This window comes from Sus scrofa, chromosome 11, assembly GCF_000003025.6.
Source record: "Sus scrofa isolate TJ Tabasco breed Duroc chromosome 11, Sscrofa11.1, whole genome shotgun sequence".
Classification (NCBI taxonomy): domain Eukaryota; kingdom Metazoa; phylum Chordata; class Mammalia; order Artiodactyla; family Suidae; genus Sus; species Sus scrofa.
This window is the reverse complement of record NC_010453.5, coordinates 857,784-874,221: the sequence shown is the minus strand read 5'-3', so window position 1 is coordinate 874,221 and position 16,438 is coordinate 857,784. Positions and strand designations below refer to the sequence as shown.

At 54.6% G+C, this 16,438-nt stretch overlaps 1 protein-coding gene across 4 annotated transcripts in view; it reads left to right on the top strand.

The window, feature by feature from the left end:
• Positions 1-16,438, top strand: part of CRYL1 (crystallin lambda 1) — an 80,379-nt gene that overhangs the window by 51,628 nt on the left and 12,313 nt on the right. For all 4 annotated transcript variants that reach the window (XM_021065155.1, XM_021065153.1, NM_213881.1 and 1 more), the window contains 2 exon segments: positions 4,842-5,003; positions 9,309-9,503. In XM_021065155.1, coding sequence (XP_020920814.1) covers positions 4,842-5,003; positions 9,309-9,503 — 357 coding nt within the window.

Sequence of the window (16,438 nt, the reverse complement as noted above, 5' to 3'; positions counted from 1 at the left end):
CTGAGCCTGGGCGACTACCTCGGCTGTGTGGGGCCTGGCCCTGCAGGTCACAGGAGCAGGCAGCCCACTCCCGTCCCCGAGCACACCACGGCTGGGAGGGGAAGACTCGTATTTAGGGACATGTCTCTACTATGGCACCTGGCAAGAGGCACGTGGCTTGGGGGCTCTCTGAGTGTTTTGTGGGACAGGAAGGGGCAATCATAACACCCAGAGATTCGTGTGTGACCCCGTGAGCATATACTCATGCTGTTTAGAAATGCTATGCAGTTACACGCTAATTTCAGGCTTAAGAGAAAAAATATATATACATATAAACATATACAGTTCTTCTCTTAATGCTAGTCGGGTTCACTAACCGCTGAGCCACGACGGCAATTCCAAGAGAAATATTTTAAATTAAGTATCCTTCTTGTCAAGTGTTTTAACTCAATTGGAATTAAGTGACTTCCTAAAAGGTGCAAAGAAGAACCACTGGAATGAGGATGGAAGAGACACTTCACTGGAGGCAACTGAGGCCTCTGCCTCCGTCTCCCTCCGTTCCCTGCGGTTCCCTGAGAAAGGACTGCTGCTTACAGCAGACGAGGTGATCCTGCAACCTCGACACCAAATCCCCAGGAAGTCGTCTTCCTCAACACGTCTGCGCAGCTCTTGCTCTGGAAAGGTCTCTCTTGACTGGGTCTCATTTGTAGCGGAGTATTGTAAACTCTGTTTAGGATTTGTAGTAGAAACTTCAGTTTGATTTTTAAGGGAAATTATGAGCTTCTGGTTGGGCACAGTGCGGTTATTGCTGTCGGATTGAACACGTGTACCCTCTTTTAATGGAGACCGTTTCTTCAAGAGCAACACGGTTGGTCTTTTTTTTTTTTTTTTTTTGATGTCTACCCCTTGAGAAGTCTAGTCATAACAGTCTATTGATTTGATAGATTTTTTTTCCTTTTCTTTTTTTCTTAGGATTGTGCCTGCGGCATATGGGAGTTCCCGGGAGTTCTCCTTGTGGCTCAGAGGTTAATGAAGCCAACTAGTATCCATGAGGACATGGGTTCGATCCCTGGCCTCGCTCAGTGGGTTAAGGATCTGGCGTTGCCGTGAGCTGCGACGTAGGTTGCAGACTCGACTCGGATCTGGCGTTGCTGTGGCTGTGGTGTAGGCCCGCAGCGCAGCTCCAATTCAGCCCCTAGCTTGGGAACTTCCATATACCATGGGTGTGGCCCTTAAAAAAAAAAAAAAAGACATATGGAAGATCCCAGGCAAATCTGAGCTGCACCTGCTGGCCTACACCACAGCCACAGCAACACTGGATCCGAGCCACGTCTACAACTTACACCACACCTTGCGGCAACACCAGATCCTAACCCACTAAGTGAGGCCAGGGATCAAACCCGCATCTTCGTGGATTCTCGTTGGGCTTTTAACCCACTGGGCCGCAATGGGAACTCCAGAGTTGATGGGTTTTAAAGAGACTGTGCTCTTAGAAGAAACAGTGAAAAGAAACTGGTAGTGACAATTAAGCAGGTTGAAGCAAGAGACTGGATGAGTGCTGAGAGGCAGAACTCTCAGTACTGATCACGTTCCTTTCCACGTCGGGAAGGAGCTTCCCTCTGCCAGGGCTGCAAGAGAATTTTAATTTCCTTTCCTTGGTATGCCCTGCTTGCTAAAATTGGCCAACAGAACTTCTTTGCATAGAAAATGAAATATACGAAGTACTGAAGTCTTCTAGTTGAGGTTTTCTGTACTTATGGAGAAGACAGTGAAGAGTCCTTCCAGCTATTTCGCATCAGCAAATCTGGATTTTCTAGCAGCAGGACACTGATCTAAAATGCCTGAACTGATTTTTAAAACATCAATGACACGTCATTTTCCCCGTGAAAATATTTGTTTTGGAAAATGCACACTGTAGCACAGCTGGTGGGTAACCTCCAAAGGCGCGCTGTCCCCCGGCACCCTGCCTTCTGGCCACACTACTTTTGCCAAACCGTCCTGCTGGGCCGGGTGCTGTCACCGTTACCTTTTACTGATAAGAAAACACCAAAACATAGAGATGATTTACTGTTTAAAATAGACGTAAATGAGAGGATGAAAAGTTAGACCTATATATAAGACCACCATTGTCTTGTGATTTTTTTTTTTCTCTTTTGGCCAGGCCCACAGCATGTGGAAGTTCCAGAGCCCAGGACTGAACCCGAGCCACAGCAGTGACAATGCCAGATCCTTAACTCACTGAGCCACTGGGGAAACTCCCAATTGTAAGAACGGACTGGAGGAGTTCCCATCGTGGCGCGGTGGTTAATGAATCCGATTAGGAACCATGAGGTTGCGGGTTTGATCCCTGGTCTTGCTCAGTGGGTTAAGGATCCGGCGTTGCCCTGAGCTGTGGTGTAGGCTGTAGACACAGCTCGGATCCCAAGTTGCTGTGGCTCTGGTGTAGGCCGGGGGCTACAGCTCCGACTGGACCCCTTACCTGGGAACCTCCATATGCCTCAGGAGTGGCCCTAGAAAAGGCAAAAAAAAAGACAAAAAAAGAACGGACGGGGAAAAGGGGTGTTTAAACACAAGCCCACCTTTCAAGCAGCCAGTGCTGCTGCTGGCGCGTAAGCTCCTTCTGATGTGCCGTTGGCAGCTGTGTCGCCTGGAAAGTTACTTAGCCCTCCTTGCCACGACTCTTGTCAGAACCCAAGCTAGTGGTTGTGCAGGAGACTATCACAGGGGTTATGAGCTCGCCCAGCTCAAAAAACCCACCAACAAGTAACAGCCATTGCTTCGAAAACGCTATCAGAGTTGAAGCGAAGCCAAGCTAGGCAGTGGGGGACTTTTCGAGAACATCTCACATCTGGAGGCTTTCCCTCTCCCGGCCGTACTACTGAGGTTCAGGGCGAGCGGTGCAGGGCCCCTGCTTCCCTCCTCGGGAGGAGAGCGACCTCTCAGCTTTGTGATCCACGCAGGTGATGCGTGTCCTGGGGAAGGGTGTGGAGACCCCCTTTCTCAGCCGAGCAAGGAGATGCACTCCAGGCCGGACATGCCACCCTGGCCCGGCACAGGGCACACAACTGGGTCACAGCTAACAACAACAACACAAAACTTCAGGCAAATACGCCGGTAAAACCCTTACATAATTGCAGCGGGTTTGGGTTTCTCCGATTCAAGTGTTCTTGCCTCTCAGATAATCAGACGATCTGAAGAAAGGCATAGAATTTCAGGGGAGGAGCTGCAGGGCAGGCTGACAATAGGGCTATTCACGGGGCTCTTTCATTAGCTTAAACAGGATCTGCCTCCTGCGTCTCTCCGGCTGTACCACAAGGCTCCATTTAAACGCAGCCCAACTTGCAGACCTCACCGATCCAGGAATTACTCAATGCAACCAGCCAGCTACTGTAGCTTTCCCCCTTTGATAAGGCGATTTGACACAATGGGCTTCACAGTTCTTAAATGACTCCGTTTTTCCCCCTGTCTTTGAGATGTGGGGCTTATGTGACCTTTTGTTCTGAAGAAAATTTCACATGGTTTGACGATATTTTACAAAAGTATAAACAAACGCAATACGGACTCTCCACGCTTAGAGCAAAACTTCTGGCATCCTGCTGTCGATGGCAGAGACACGCCACCACAGTCACACCACTACTTTCACGATGTCAGGTACCGTTAAAGCTGCAAGTATTTTAGTTTGCGGGAGACTAAGAAAATCACTGGCACTGCGTCTGCGCTGCACTCTGACATGGTCACCTGCCGGGGTTGGTGCCGCTTCCACCGCCTCAGCGCTGATGGCCACCGCGGCCAGCGCCTGGCAGGGGAGGGGCGGGGACCTGCCCTCGGAGTGGGAGCCCTTGAGGGCGGGTTGGGTAGCAAACCAGCAGCGAGGGTAGCGGCGGCCCGCTCCGCCGTCCGCGGCCCACCCCTGGGCTCTGCCCCCGCGGGCCCCCGCTCTGCATCACGCCTCAGAACAGTGGGTCTCAGAGTTTAGGGAACGGAAGTCACCACAATGCCCGACAAAAAGGCAGATCCCTGGACCCGACCCCAGAGAGGCTGACTCCGTAGGTCTGGGCCTGAGAATGTGCATCTTTACCCAGCAGCCCTTGATTCTGTCTCAGACCCTCGTAAGAACCACTATCCCCGTTTGCCAAGCTCACAGGCCCCCTGGGTGGCATGAGTGACCCTTGGGCGGTGGCAGCGAGTGTCCCCCTTGTCCCGATTCCACCCACAGCAGGGCAGTGCCCGCCAGAAGTGCGTGTTGCCAGGGACTTGCCTCGGCTGTGGGCCGGTGCTGGGCTGTTGAAACTCCATCGTAATGGGAATTCCTGGGCCGCTGTTGTCTACAGCATTTCACCCAAATTTGTTTCTCTACCCGCCTCCCTTACCCCTATTAAAGTAGATTTAGATTTTCAGAAACAAATGTCTTTTTAAAAGGATTTCCAACTAGGAATGGATTCTCCTGAAGCCTTTCGGGCATTAGGGGTGGAGCACGTTTGTTCAGTCCCCGAAGTTCCCTGAGGACAAGCTGATGTGCTGATCAGGACAGTAAGGGGTGACGGCCACCGCAGATGCTCAGAGCACTCTGCCTGCAGGGCTGCTGTGTGTTCCTTCTGTGGGCTCCACCCCCACACACCTGGAGGACTTTTTTATTTTGAGAATGTTCAGACTGACACAAAACTAGAAAACACAAGGCCACACATGCAGCCCTCTGCTGGCAGAGTTATCAAGATTCGTGGTGTTTTTTGGCAGTTTTTGGTTCTGTTCTTCGATTCTGCTGGTGGTTTTCTGACGGGCTGACCTCTCGGCGGTGACTCAGACACGAGATGCTCTGCTTGGGGCCTGAGCGCAGCAGTAACTGGACGATGTGTCCTTTTCAGGAATGTGTTCCGGAAAACCTAGAACTGAAGCAGCAGCTTTTTGCTCAGCTGGATCAAATCGTCGATGGTAACGTGGTCCTGAGCAGCTCCAGCTCCTGCCTCCTGCCATCCAAGCTGTTTGCTGGCCTGGTGCACGTGCGGCAGTGCCTTGTGGCGCATCCTGTAAGTGTGTCAAGCCTGAGGATCGAGCGAAGCCCGTTTGGGTTGGGGGAGCAATATGTTTCGACTAATCTGCTAGTACTTTTAAACTGCTTTATTGAGCTGTAGTTCACACATCACTCCACTTGCACGATTCAGTGCATTTTTGAAGCATTTTATCCAAATATTCCTTGAATTCTATCTTGTACCTCATGTATCACGGGACAGAATGAGCAAGACTTGCAGACTCTTGCCCTCACGTGAAAGCCAGCTAAACAAACAATTTCCGCGCCGAGGCTGCTGCATTAACCAGAAGTCCAGACTGAGCGGGACTGGTGCAGGAAGGTCACCTGTCCTGCGTGGGTGCCCAACCTCAGTTCAGAACAGAGTCACGGGTGCTGACGTGCAGTCTGGATCTCACTCAAGACCCTAGAGCAGCCCCTGTGCCTTACCCGCTCCCTCTGGGTCCTGCCCCCAGGCACTGTCACCGACTGGGCCAGCTTACTACCAGGGGTGTGCTGACAGTTGTACTGGACCTTGAGTCCCTGCTGGCACGCAGGCGCTCAGTACATCCTCTTGAAATTCTCGTGTTACTGTCGGGAACAGGGACCCAGGGGTCCTCGGATGGGTGTCTGAGTACCGAGTGGAGCTCTGCACTTGCAAACACGACCCCCACCTTAGAATCCCGAGACGATCAGAGGTTAAGGCTGAGAAGGGGCTACGTGGAGGAGCTGGGGCCAGGCCGGGTAGGACCTGGCTGGGCTGGTGGCGGAGGCCAGGAAGGGGCATGAGCAGAGACTCTGGTCCACAAACAAGCAAAGGGCGTGCAGAATGGCCGGGAGACCTGCCTGACCAGAAGCCTCACGCCTGGGGAGCAGGACACGGGTGGGAGGCTTGGCAATGCCTGGGTGCTGGAGAATAGTGAGCATCCCTGGAGCATCGCGGCTGGCTTGGTACCGAGCGGCGTCCAGGGGTGTGGAGTGGGCTTTTGGGGGTCCTTTCAATACTGAGGATGGCTCAGAAAGGCAGGCAACTCCTTCACAGAGCCTGTGGCAGGACTGCAAGCACGTGGAGCGCCGAGCGCCTAGGGAGGCTGGGGCCCTGGAATTGAGAGCAGGGAAACTCTTCCTTCTGAGCAGGAAGAGGGGAGGGGCCGTGAAGACGGGGGGCGGGGGGTCAGAGACACCTGCTAGGTGTGAAGTGCTGTAAAGAGGGACAGCCTGGTCCCTCCCCACCCCACACCCCGTCCACATGACAGGACAGCTCTGCATGTCCTCACTCTGCAGTGACAGAAAGTTAAGAAACATCCTTATGACATAAGCAGACTCAGACGCAGAGAACAGAGAGCAGGAGAAGCGAGCATTCGGTCCCCACTCGATACAGGCGAGGTCAGCGCCAAGGCGTCCTTTACGGACGCATCCAAACACCGCGTCCCACGAAGCGCATCATGTTTCTGCTTCTCTGACACGCACGTGGCCTACAAACAGGCCTCCTGGAAACGCAGGCCACTTACTAGATTGTTCCTTGGTTGCTTCAGTGAGAGGTGTGGGCCTCTTGGTCAAGAGCGTCCTTCTTTTTTTTTTTGGTCTTTTTGTCTTTTTAGGGCCGCACCTGCAGCATATGGAGGTTCCCAGGCTAGGGGTCGAATCAGAGCTGTAGCCGCCAGCCTACACCACAGCTCACGGCAACACTGGATCCTTAACCCGGAGCGAGGCCAGGGATTGAACCCGCATCCTCCTGGATGCCACTTGGATTCCTAACCCGCTGAGACACAACAGGAAGTCCCGCTTCTCCCAGGTCCTAAGAGCATGTTGCTCAGGCTTTTGCTCAGACCCGCAGCTGAGGCCCCCGCCTGAGGCCCCCACCCGCTGTCCCTGGCAGAGAGAACGGCGTGTCAGGAGCCAGCTCTTCTCCTTCTCTGTGGAGCCGCTTACTTGGGTATCTGGTTTTCCCTCGTCCCCTCCTCTCACGCCTTAAGGGGCACCTGCGTAATCTTCCGGATCCTTCTCTGAGCCTGAGCTAGGGACTGGCTGCTGTGACACAGGACTGAGGTGTCAGGAGTTTCATCCCACAGGTAGGCTGTATGCTGGTGGGATGCCCCAGGGAGGGTGTCCGGGGCACAGTCACCAACATGGAGCAGGAGCTGAGCGCCACGCGAGAACTCAGCATCCTGCTCGGAGCTGACAGGCCTCCCAGGCACGTGGGAATGAGCACAGAGGGAGACCGACGACAGGGGCAGCCTGGGAGCGCCTGAGCTTCGGAGCACAGCCGGAGGAGGACAGAGCGGGAGCTCGCAAGGTCTACATACTGATCCTTTTCACTGCTCTAATCTGCTTTTGCTCCCACGAGGCTTACAACACTGAAGAGATCTTAAGCCCCACAGCCCTGCCTTATAGTTTAAAAAAAAAAAGTTCATCTAGGACAGACACACATTTCTTAGAATTCTGACCTTTTAAAAAGACCAGAGGTTAAATCTTTGTGTGTGTGTGTGTGTGTGTGTGTGTGTGTGTGTGTGTGTGTGTGTGTGTTCTTAGGGCTGTACCCACGACATACGGAGGTTCCCAGGTTAGGGGTCCAATCGGAGCGACAGCTGCTGGCCTATGTCACAGCCACAGCCACAGCCACGCAGGATCTGAGACATGTCTGCAACCTACACTACAGCTCACAGCAACACCAGATCCTTAACCCACTGAGCAAGGCCAGGGATTGAACCCTCATCCTCATGGATGCTGGTCAGGTTCATTAACTGCTAAGCCATGACGGGAACTCCGAGGTTAAACATTTTCAAAAGAATTCAGGGATTACAGGCAGAAGACAAGTGATTCAACTAAGCCAATGATGTATCATTTATTTGAAACAAATGCCATCCTCTCTTGTTTTCTAAGAGTGCTGAGACAGCGTGACCAGGACAGGCTGAGAGCAGAGGAAAACCTCTGAAGCATCTCCCCCGCAGTCCTAGAAGAAATACATTCCCTTTTCTGTAGACGTCATTTTAAAAATGGACACTTCTTATAGCTATTTGGTAAATGTGAGATTCTACCAGTTTTCACCCTTCTATAGAGGGAAAACAATCTAAAAGCATTATTTGGGGAATAGTTTAGTGAGCATCTGTTTTGTGGTGAGGCTAATCAGCAGCCTTTAATTTTTTTTTTTTTTTTTTTTTTTTTTTTTGGTGGCTGCACCCATGACATATGAAAGCTCCTGGGCCAGGGACTGAAGTCGTGCTGGAACTGCAACTTCCACTGCAGTGATGCTGGATCCTTTAACCCACTGCGGCAGGCCAGGGAGGGAAACCATGCCTGTGCAGCAACCCAAGCTGCTGCAGATGCTTAACCCACTGAGCCACAGCAGGAACTCCAGCCTCTTCTTTAGATGTCGGAGACTTCTCTTTGAGAATTTCCAAAGAATGGTTTCTCACAGTAAGAAAACCAAACTAAGGGTCACTGCTAGGCAGGCAAGCATTTCCACTGTGGACAGGCTCTCTTCCTGCCTTAGGCTGCATCACTGTGTCGAGACAGTACAGGGCTTCTGGTGCTGTGTGATTTCTAGGTAAGCTCCGACTGGGCCGGCAGATGTTAAGGCTTAACATGGAGAAGTTAAGGAATTGCCACCAATTTTTAACACAGGCACAGTAAATGGCACTGACTACTGTGGAAAGAGGATGGCCTGGGGGGGGGAGGCAGGTTCTAGAAGCCTACGAGGTCTAGACAGCTGGCAGCAGAGAACTCGCACGTGAGGGCAGGGATTTGGGGAGCGGCTGGGAGTGTTCGGGGTGGTCATTTGCACCTTCGCATGTCAACCTCGCTGTCGGTTACAATTCCTGCAATTCTGTGCTCAAGTTCTTTCTTTTTCTCTCCACTTTAAGATGAATTTCTTTTTTCTTTTGTCTTTGTGCCTTTTCTTGAGCCACTCTCGCAGCATATGGAGGTTCCCAGGCTAGGGGTCTCATTGGAGCTGTAGCCACTGGCCTAAACCAGAGCCACAGCAACGCCGGATCCAAGCCATGTCTGCCACCTACACCACAGCTCATGGCAGCGCGGATCCTCAACCCACTGAGCAAGGCCAGGGATTGAACCCGCAACCTCCTGGTTCCTAGTTGGATTTGTTAACCACTGCGCCATGACGGGAACTCCTAAGGTGAATTTCTTAGTAAGAAATAAGGTGAATCACCTTATCTCTCAAGTTTCTTGTCACTGGATGCTGAACCTCTAAGGTCCCTTCATTCCAGAGTTGAACACGCTCCTGCACAGCGAGCCAAGTCTGCCAGAACCGCACCCCAAAGGCCAAAGCCACCCCCCCTGATGCTGCCCCCTTTGTCTCTCTCCTAAGGTAAACCCGCCCTATCATGTCCCGCTGGTTGAGCTGGTCCCACACCCGGAGACGGCCCCCGCCACAATGGACCGAACCTACGCCCTGATGCGGCAGATCGGCCAGTCCCCCGTCCGCATCCTGAAGGAGGTGGACGGCTTCGCCCTGAACCGCCTGCAGTACGCGCTCATCGGCGAGGCCTGGCGGCTGGTGGAGGTACGGGAGCTGCCGGGCGGCTGAGCAGAAAGGACAGGAGCCTTTGGGGGCGGGAGAGTCTGGCTCCGACCCGCTGGCTTTGCTCCAGAGACCGAGGCAAGTTCCTCTCCGGTTCAGTCAAAGGCACCACGCGTAAAACGTTAGGTAACGTTAGGCAGCCGATTCGCTGTGTTTCAGAGATGCCTCTGGACACACGGGAAGCCACTTGATGACAGGCTTCTCTCTGGCCCTTTCATGTTGTCACCACGTAATGACCGCTGCGATTTTCCCACCGTCTCAGATTCCGTACCCGCCCCTAACCCCAGGGTTATAGCTTTTCAGGAGGAAAACAAAAATGTATTTTGAGTAAATGTGTATCCTGTAGCCCAAGTCCTTTCAGGAGCTTGAGGAAGAAACACTGGAGGACCTTTAAATCTGTTAATAACATTCTTGTCTTACACTTAAGCAACAGATTACTTATATGCATATATACACCTAACCTCATCCTTTACTTAAAAGATTTTTTGTAACTTAAAAAATCTCCTGGCCACATGTCCTCCCACATGCATCTGCACCAAGGGCCTGGTCCCCGGCAGGCAGATGTCACAGCAGCGGGCCCGGGCTCCATGACTCCCTTTCTCATGCTTCCCCAGCTGCGCACAGGTGAGCAGTGCGCTCTGCCCACACCTGGTCGGGCAGAGTGAGGGGCTCTGTCCAGGTACACGAGGGGAGAAGAAGGGGGCTCTGGCTAAATCCTCCTCCCCGGAATGGATGCACGACTCCTAACCTTGACTCCCAGGATGCCTGTCGATCCCAGACCCAGAGAGAACCAGGGCTGGGGGCATGGACTTCCGCTTCCTGGTGCAGGAGGCACCTGACCCTCCCACAGAACCCGGCTCTGGCATTCCGTCACGTCCCTGATGGGTTTATCATCTGACCTGCCTGCACGCAAAAGCCGCAATTGTGTCCTCACTGAATCCAGTTAGAATTTTGTTTTTACTTTTTGTCTTTTGTCTTTTTAGGGCTGCACCTGCTGCATATGGAGGTTCCCAGGCTAGGGGTCGAATCACAGCTGTGGCTGCCGGTCTACACCACAGCCACAGCAATGCGGGATCTGAGCCGCGTCTTGAGCCTACACCGCAGCTCACGGCAATGCCGGATCCTCAACCCACTGAGCGATGCCAGGGATGGAACCCGCCTCCTCATGGCTACTAGTCAGGTTCGTTAACCACTGAGCCAGGACGGTAACTCTTATTTAAAATACTTCCACTTGTCTAGCATCCAGGAACAACGTGATAGACCACACACAGAAAAATCACTATTACAGTAAAACTAAAATAGTTTAGGGCAGTTTTTACTTTAACTTGTAAAACGTCTTAGTGCCTGGGAGAGAGAAAGCAAAGCCTTACAGTTGAAGTTTGCTGTCATCTAACTCAAGGACGCCGAGGAGCTCCTGCTGTAGGGGCGGGGGTCATGCTCAAAGAACCGTTTTGACCACCAAGTGGAACTGGCAGCAGGGGGGACGGGACGCTCCACCCGGGGAAGAGCCGCGAAGGCCGGAGGGAGGTTGGATTCGGCCTCTCTGGACACCCCTCCGCTCGGTGGTGAGCGCCCGACTGCCCGGTGGCCGGGGCTGCAGGCAGACGGGCTGCGGGGACCGATCACTGGTCTGCACGGAGCCGGATGACAACCTTCCCGGAAGGGCCTCGCGCTGGCTGCGGTGGGGCCCCGAGTCCCCGCGTCCCCAGATCCCCGCAGGGCGCCGAGCGCGCGAGCCCACAAGACGCAGCGGGACCGCGGCAGGAGAACTGGCGTCGGAGCGAGTGCGCCTAGAGCCCCCGGACGGCGCGAAGCTCACTTTAAACACAACAACGGCGTAGGAGGGGGTTCGGCAGACCGGTCTCCCCGCTCTGGGGCGAGGGGGACGCGGGAGCCTCGGCGCCGAGCCCGCCGCGCACGCGGACCGGGACCGGGCCCTGGACCCGGGCTTCCGCCGCGCGGGCCGGGCCCGCAGGGGCGTTGGGGAGGGCGCCGCGGCCCCGCATTGGCGGCCGCGCCCCTCAGGCTCGCGGGCCTTGTACTCACTCGGTACAGCTGCCGCCCGCCGTCCTGCCCGCTGGGCGCGAGGTTCCAGGCGGCTGCGAAGAACACCCGCGCCGTCTGTGGCGCGCCTCCACCTCAGGCGTCAAGGCCGCAAACGCTAGGCCGCCGGGGCACAGCCCAGCCCGCCCAGCGCCCGCGTGCGTCCTCGTGCTCGTGCGTGCGTCCTCGTGCTCGTGCGTGCGTCCTCGTGCTCGTGCGCGCGCCGCAGGCCAGGCTCAGGTGGCTGAAGCCACGTTGACTCACCGCTTCGGAGCCGGCTGCCCTCGCCTTTAGAGTTTGGGATGCTCCAAGTTCGCCTCAAAACATTCGAAAGCGGAGTTCCCATCGTGGTTCAGTGGTTAACGAATCCAACTAGGAACAGGAGGCCGCAGGTTCGAATCCCTGGCCTCGTAGTCTGGCTTCGCATTTGCACACTCTGCTTGTGATTCCCCCGTTGCTGTGCCTGTGGCATAGGTGGGCAGCTGTAGCTCTGATTCGACCACTACTAGCCTGGGGACCTGCATATGCTGTCAAACGCAAATAAAGATTCTCTTTCCCAGAAGGGGGGGCGGGGGCCAACGAGGGCAAGGTCTGGTTTCCATTTTGACCGCTGGTCCAGGCACAAGACTCAGGTTTGGTTGGACTTTTTTATGGCTAAATTTGGAAGACATATTGATGGGTGGTTTTTTTGTTTTTACCTACCTTCGATTTTGGTATCAAGGCACTAAGGCGTGAGTTGGGGAGCTTTCCCTCCTCTGTTTCCTGGGAGAGACTGTAAAAGTCTGTCCATTCTTCAGTGTTGGGTAGAATTCTCCAGCGAAACCACCCGGGCCTGGAGAATCTTTCCGGGAGGTCTTTAATTACAAGTCCAGCCACTTTAATGGTTGTAGAACCACTCCGGCTGTTTCATCTTGGTTGAGTTTTGGCCCATTGCTTCGGAATTGCCAAATTTATGAGCCTGGAGTTGTCATTGTCCCTCCTGGTGGCCGCAGGGCCTATGGTGACAACCCTGGGCTCGTTGCTAATGTGGTTGGTTTACAGCTGCTCTCTTTTTAAATTTGCCCGTCTTGCTAGAGGTTTATCAGTTTTATTGCATTCCTGAATAGAAGGCTTTTTGTTTCATTGATTTTCCCCTATGCTTTTCCGGTTTCCGTCCCACTGGCTCTGGACGGCTTCTTTCATCCTTGCTGCCAGGCGGGGAGAGAAGGCACCGCGTCTCGCCCTCCCGCACCCACCACGTGACCGCCGTCCGCTCACCGCCCAGGGCTCCGCGGGGCCCCGGCTTGTGGGGGCAGCGCGGGCGCCCACCCGTGCTCGGTCCATTTGGTCGCAGAACCAGGCCGGAGCTGCCCCCCTGGGCTCGGAAGTGCCCGATGGCCATGGTCCAGAAGCCGGGGATCGGGTACCAGGCCACGGGATGCTGTTGTTCAGGAAGGTGACTTTAGGGCGACAGCCTTAGGCGCATGGGCACAGAAAGGAAGTGGTGTCAGGAGGAGGAACTCTCGCCCACGCAGCAGCTAAGCTTGCTCTGCCCATCGGTTCTGGCCCCGCGCAGGGAGGCGAGCGGCGAGAACCGCGGAGCCGCCCTCCGAGTCTCGGCCTGTCCGAACGTGTGGGTGGTAATGAGCTTTGCTTCGCTGCCTCGGGTTGTGATCATCCTTCTGAGAAATGCGTCTCCCAGTGGGTTTCTGCCCCGGGCTCTTGCCAGGGGCGGGGGGGGGGGGTGGGGGGGGGCCTCTGGTCTGCTGCCTGCGCAGGACCCCCGGTTGAGAGATTCCAGACCTTTCTACCCAAGCTTCGTGGAATGCAGCTTTTATGAGGCCTTGCTTCAGTGCATAAAGTGCCCTCTCAAGGACCATGTGGTCAGATGAACAGATGAGGCCTTTTGTGGTCAACGCCCTCAAAGGCTTCTCTCCAATGTCATAAAGAACAGTGGTCCCTCCAGCCTTCAGATCCTGTCCAGGTTACTCACAATACCCGACACGACATCAGTGCTACGGAAATAGCTGCCTGACCTAGCAAATTCGGACTCTGCTAAAAATCTGTGCATACCTCAGAACGTTCTGGGGCTTTTTCCTGAATATTTTCTTTTCTTTCTTTTTTTGGGGCAGGGGGAGACAGCACAGGCGGCATATGGAAGTTCCCAGGCCAGGGGGTCCCGTCTGAGCTACAGCTGCCGGCTACACCCCAGCCACAGCAGCGTGGGATCTGAGCTATGTCTGCGACCTACACCACAGCTCTCGCTGGATCCCCGAACCTCTGAGTGAGGCCAGGGATGGAAGCCGCATCCTCACGGATGCTAGTCGGATTCGTTTCCACTGAGCCTGCACGGGAACTCCCTGAACATTTTCTGTCCCTGACTGGTTGATCTGGATGTGCAACCCTCAGACACAGAGCGCCAGCTGTGATGAGGAGTTAACAGGGATGAGGAGTCATGCCAGAGCCGCCCTCTGAGAATCCTCAGTAACTTCAGTTTGTAGCGTGGGTCAGAGTTTACAAAGTACGTTCCTTCACATTTCGCGTGATTTTCAGATGTTTTTCCACCATCCAGCCTGAAAACCCTGAGAGACATATTGTTGTCTTTGCCTTTGCAAGTCCAGGGCTTTGATGCGTATTTCACAGTCCGGTGAGAGTCCGGCCTGTGCTACCGCTGGGCCGTGGTGGCTGCTTTGTAAGTGGACATGACAGTCGCCCGTTTCTCAGGGAGGTCCGATGAGGACTGCCTGGGGCTGGGATGTCGAGGGCGGCACACAGTAGCGGCTTCCTAAACGTGATGGGTCACACTTGTGGTGCTGACGATAATTTTCCGGAATCCCTGAGTCCAGGGATTCATAGCTGTCACCAGGGAGTTAGCCTGAGCTGAAATGCTCACAGTCTAGCTGCCCGAGGATGGCAGCATGAGCTTCCCCTGGGAGCTTGTTAGAAAATCAGCATCTCAGGTCCCGCCCAGACCTGCAGACGTGGACTCTGCATTCTTTCAAGCCCTCCAAGGGGTTCATATGCACGGTAAAGGCCAGGTCCTGGCTCACTTCCAGAGACCTTGGCCTCAGTCTTGATGTATCAAATTCCATCTCTTCTAAGATAAGCTACTTTTTTTTTCACATTTTAACATATTTTTTGGCAGCATTTATCTTCCATAATGGAACGTTAAATACTAATTTAACTTTCAATTGATGGAGTCAACGTTAATGAGATACAGTGTAATCTACTGTCTTTTCCTTCTTATTTTCTTTTCTTTTCTTTCTTTTCTTTTCTTTTTGCTTTTTAGGGTTGCACCCATGGCATGTGGAAGTTCCCAGGCTAGGGGTCGAATCAGAGCTACAACAGCCGTCCTACACCCCAGCCACAGCAACTCACGATCCAAGCCACATCTGCGACCTACACCGCAGCTCACGGCAACACCAGATCCTTAGCCCACTGAGCAAGGCCAGGGATCGAACCCGCGCCCTCATGGTTCCCAGTCAGATTCGTTAACCACTGCGCCACGATGGGGCCTCCTAGGTTTTTTTAAACCAAAGAAATACCGTGTCAAGTGTTGAGTGAGTGCCCAGTGGTTGCCTTTTTCGTGCCCAGCTCCAGTCTCAGTCCTTCCTCCGAGGAAGGCTGTGCCTTTCCCGGATTCCTGCCGCCCTGCGCCCCGCCTTCCCCGGCCTGCGTTCCTCTGTGCCCATGGCCAGCGCCCTTGGGCAAAATTCACCCTGTGAAACTTATCTAAGACGTTTCCCTACCATTTCTTTTCTTTTTTCTTTTTTCACTTTCTAGGGCCACACCCATGGCATATGGAGGTTCCCAGGCTAGGGGTCTAAATTGGAGCTGTGCTGCCGGTCTGCACCACAGCCACAGCAACACCAGATCCTTAACCCACTGAGGGAGGCCAGGGATCGAACCTGCAACCTCATGGTTGTAAGTCGGATTTGTTTCCGCTGTGCCATGAACGGAACTCCTTCCCTGCCATTTCTGCACTGCTTGTTGTACCTCCTGAAAGCCCAGCCCAGACACTGGGTTGATCAGGGTGAGGGGCCCGTCTCCCCAGCACCTGGAGCTCACCTTTCAGCCCCAGGCCACGTCCCTGTGGCCACCTGGCCTCTGTCCTGCCTTCCAAAGCCTGGGGCGGCTTGTCCGCGGTGGGAAGGACACTGACGAGTCCTCTGGGTTCCAGCTGCTCGAGCCCTTTCCCAGGGAAGAGTACGGAGCCCGCGTGGGCCCGCCAGCACTGTCACTCGCCCTGGCTCAGCCCCCTTCTCAGGGGACGAAGCAGCTGGTGTGTATGCTGGGACTGCAGGGCCTTGGAGCAGGCATGTCCCCCCTTCATCAGGACTGCGCTCCAAAGTAACAGCTGCTTTCTCGGCTGGAAGCTGGAGGAGCTGCTGTCGGTGGCCTTGCCTTCAGCGGTGCTGACGGAGGGCCGTGCTTCTTCCAGGGCAGCTCTGGATGGACAGCCAGCATCTCGGGGTCTGAGATGCCCCCATGTCCTGCACTGACCCCTGGGAGACGGTCTGGTGGAGGCGATGTCCAGTCAGCCTCTGGCTGGGAGGACTCAGATGACACGTGTCACGAGTCCGAGAGACCGTGGGGCCGAGGGCTGCTGGTGCTTCTGTGGTGCCTCGGGGTCTGAGCATGTCTGTTAAGCTCCCGCTTCACGGTGGCGCCTCCTGTGCAGGGAGCCGGTCCACCCAGCTCTCCCGAGATGCCCTCACGCGTGGGGCCTCACGCGTGGGGCGACGGCTGGGCCTGGCTGAGCAGGTGCCAAACAAGCATCAGAGCCGGAGGCCCCTCAGAGGCAGCGGGCCGGGTCAGTTCATTAGAGCTCTCCCGGTAGCCACGGCCTTGAGCACTAGGCCATTTTAGACTAGAATTTATTATTTCATGGGCGG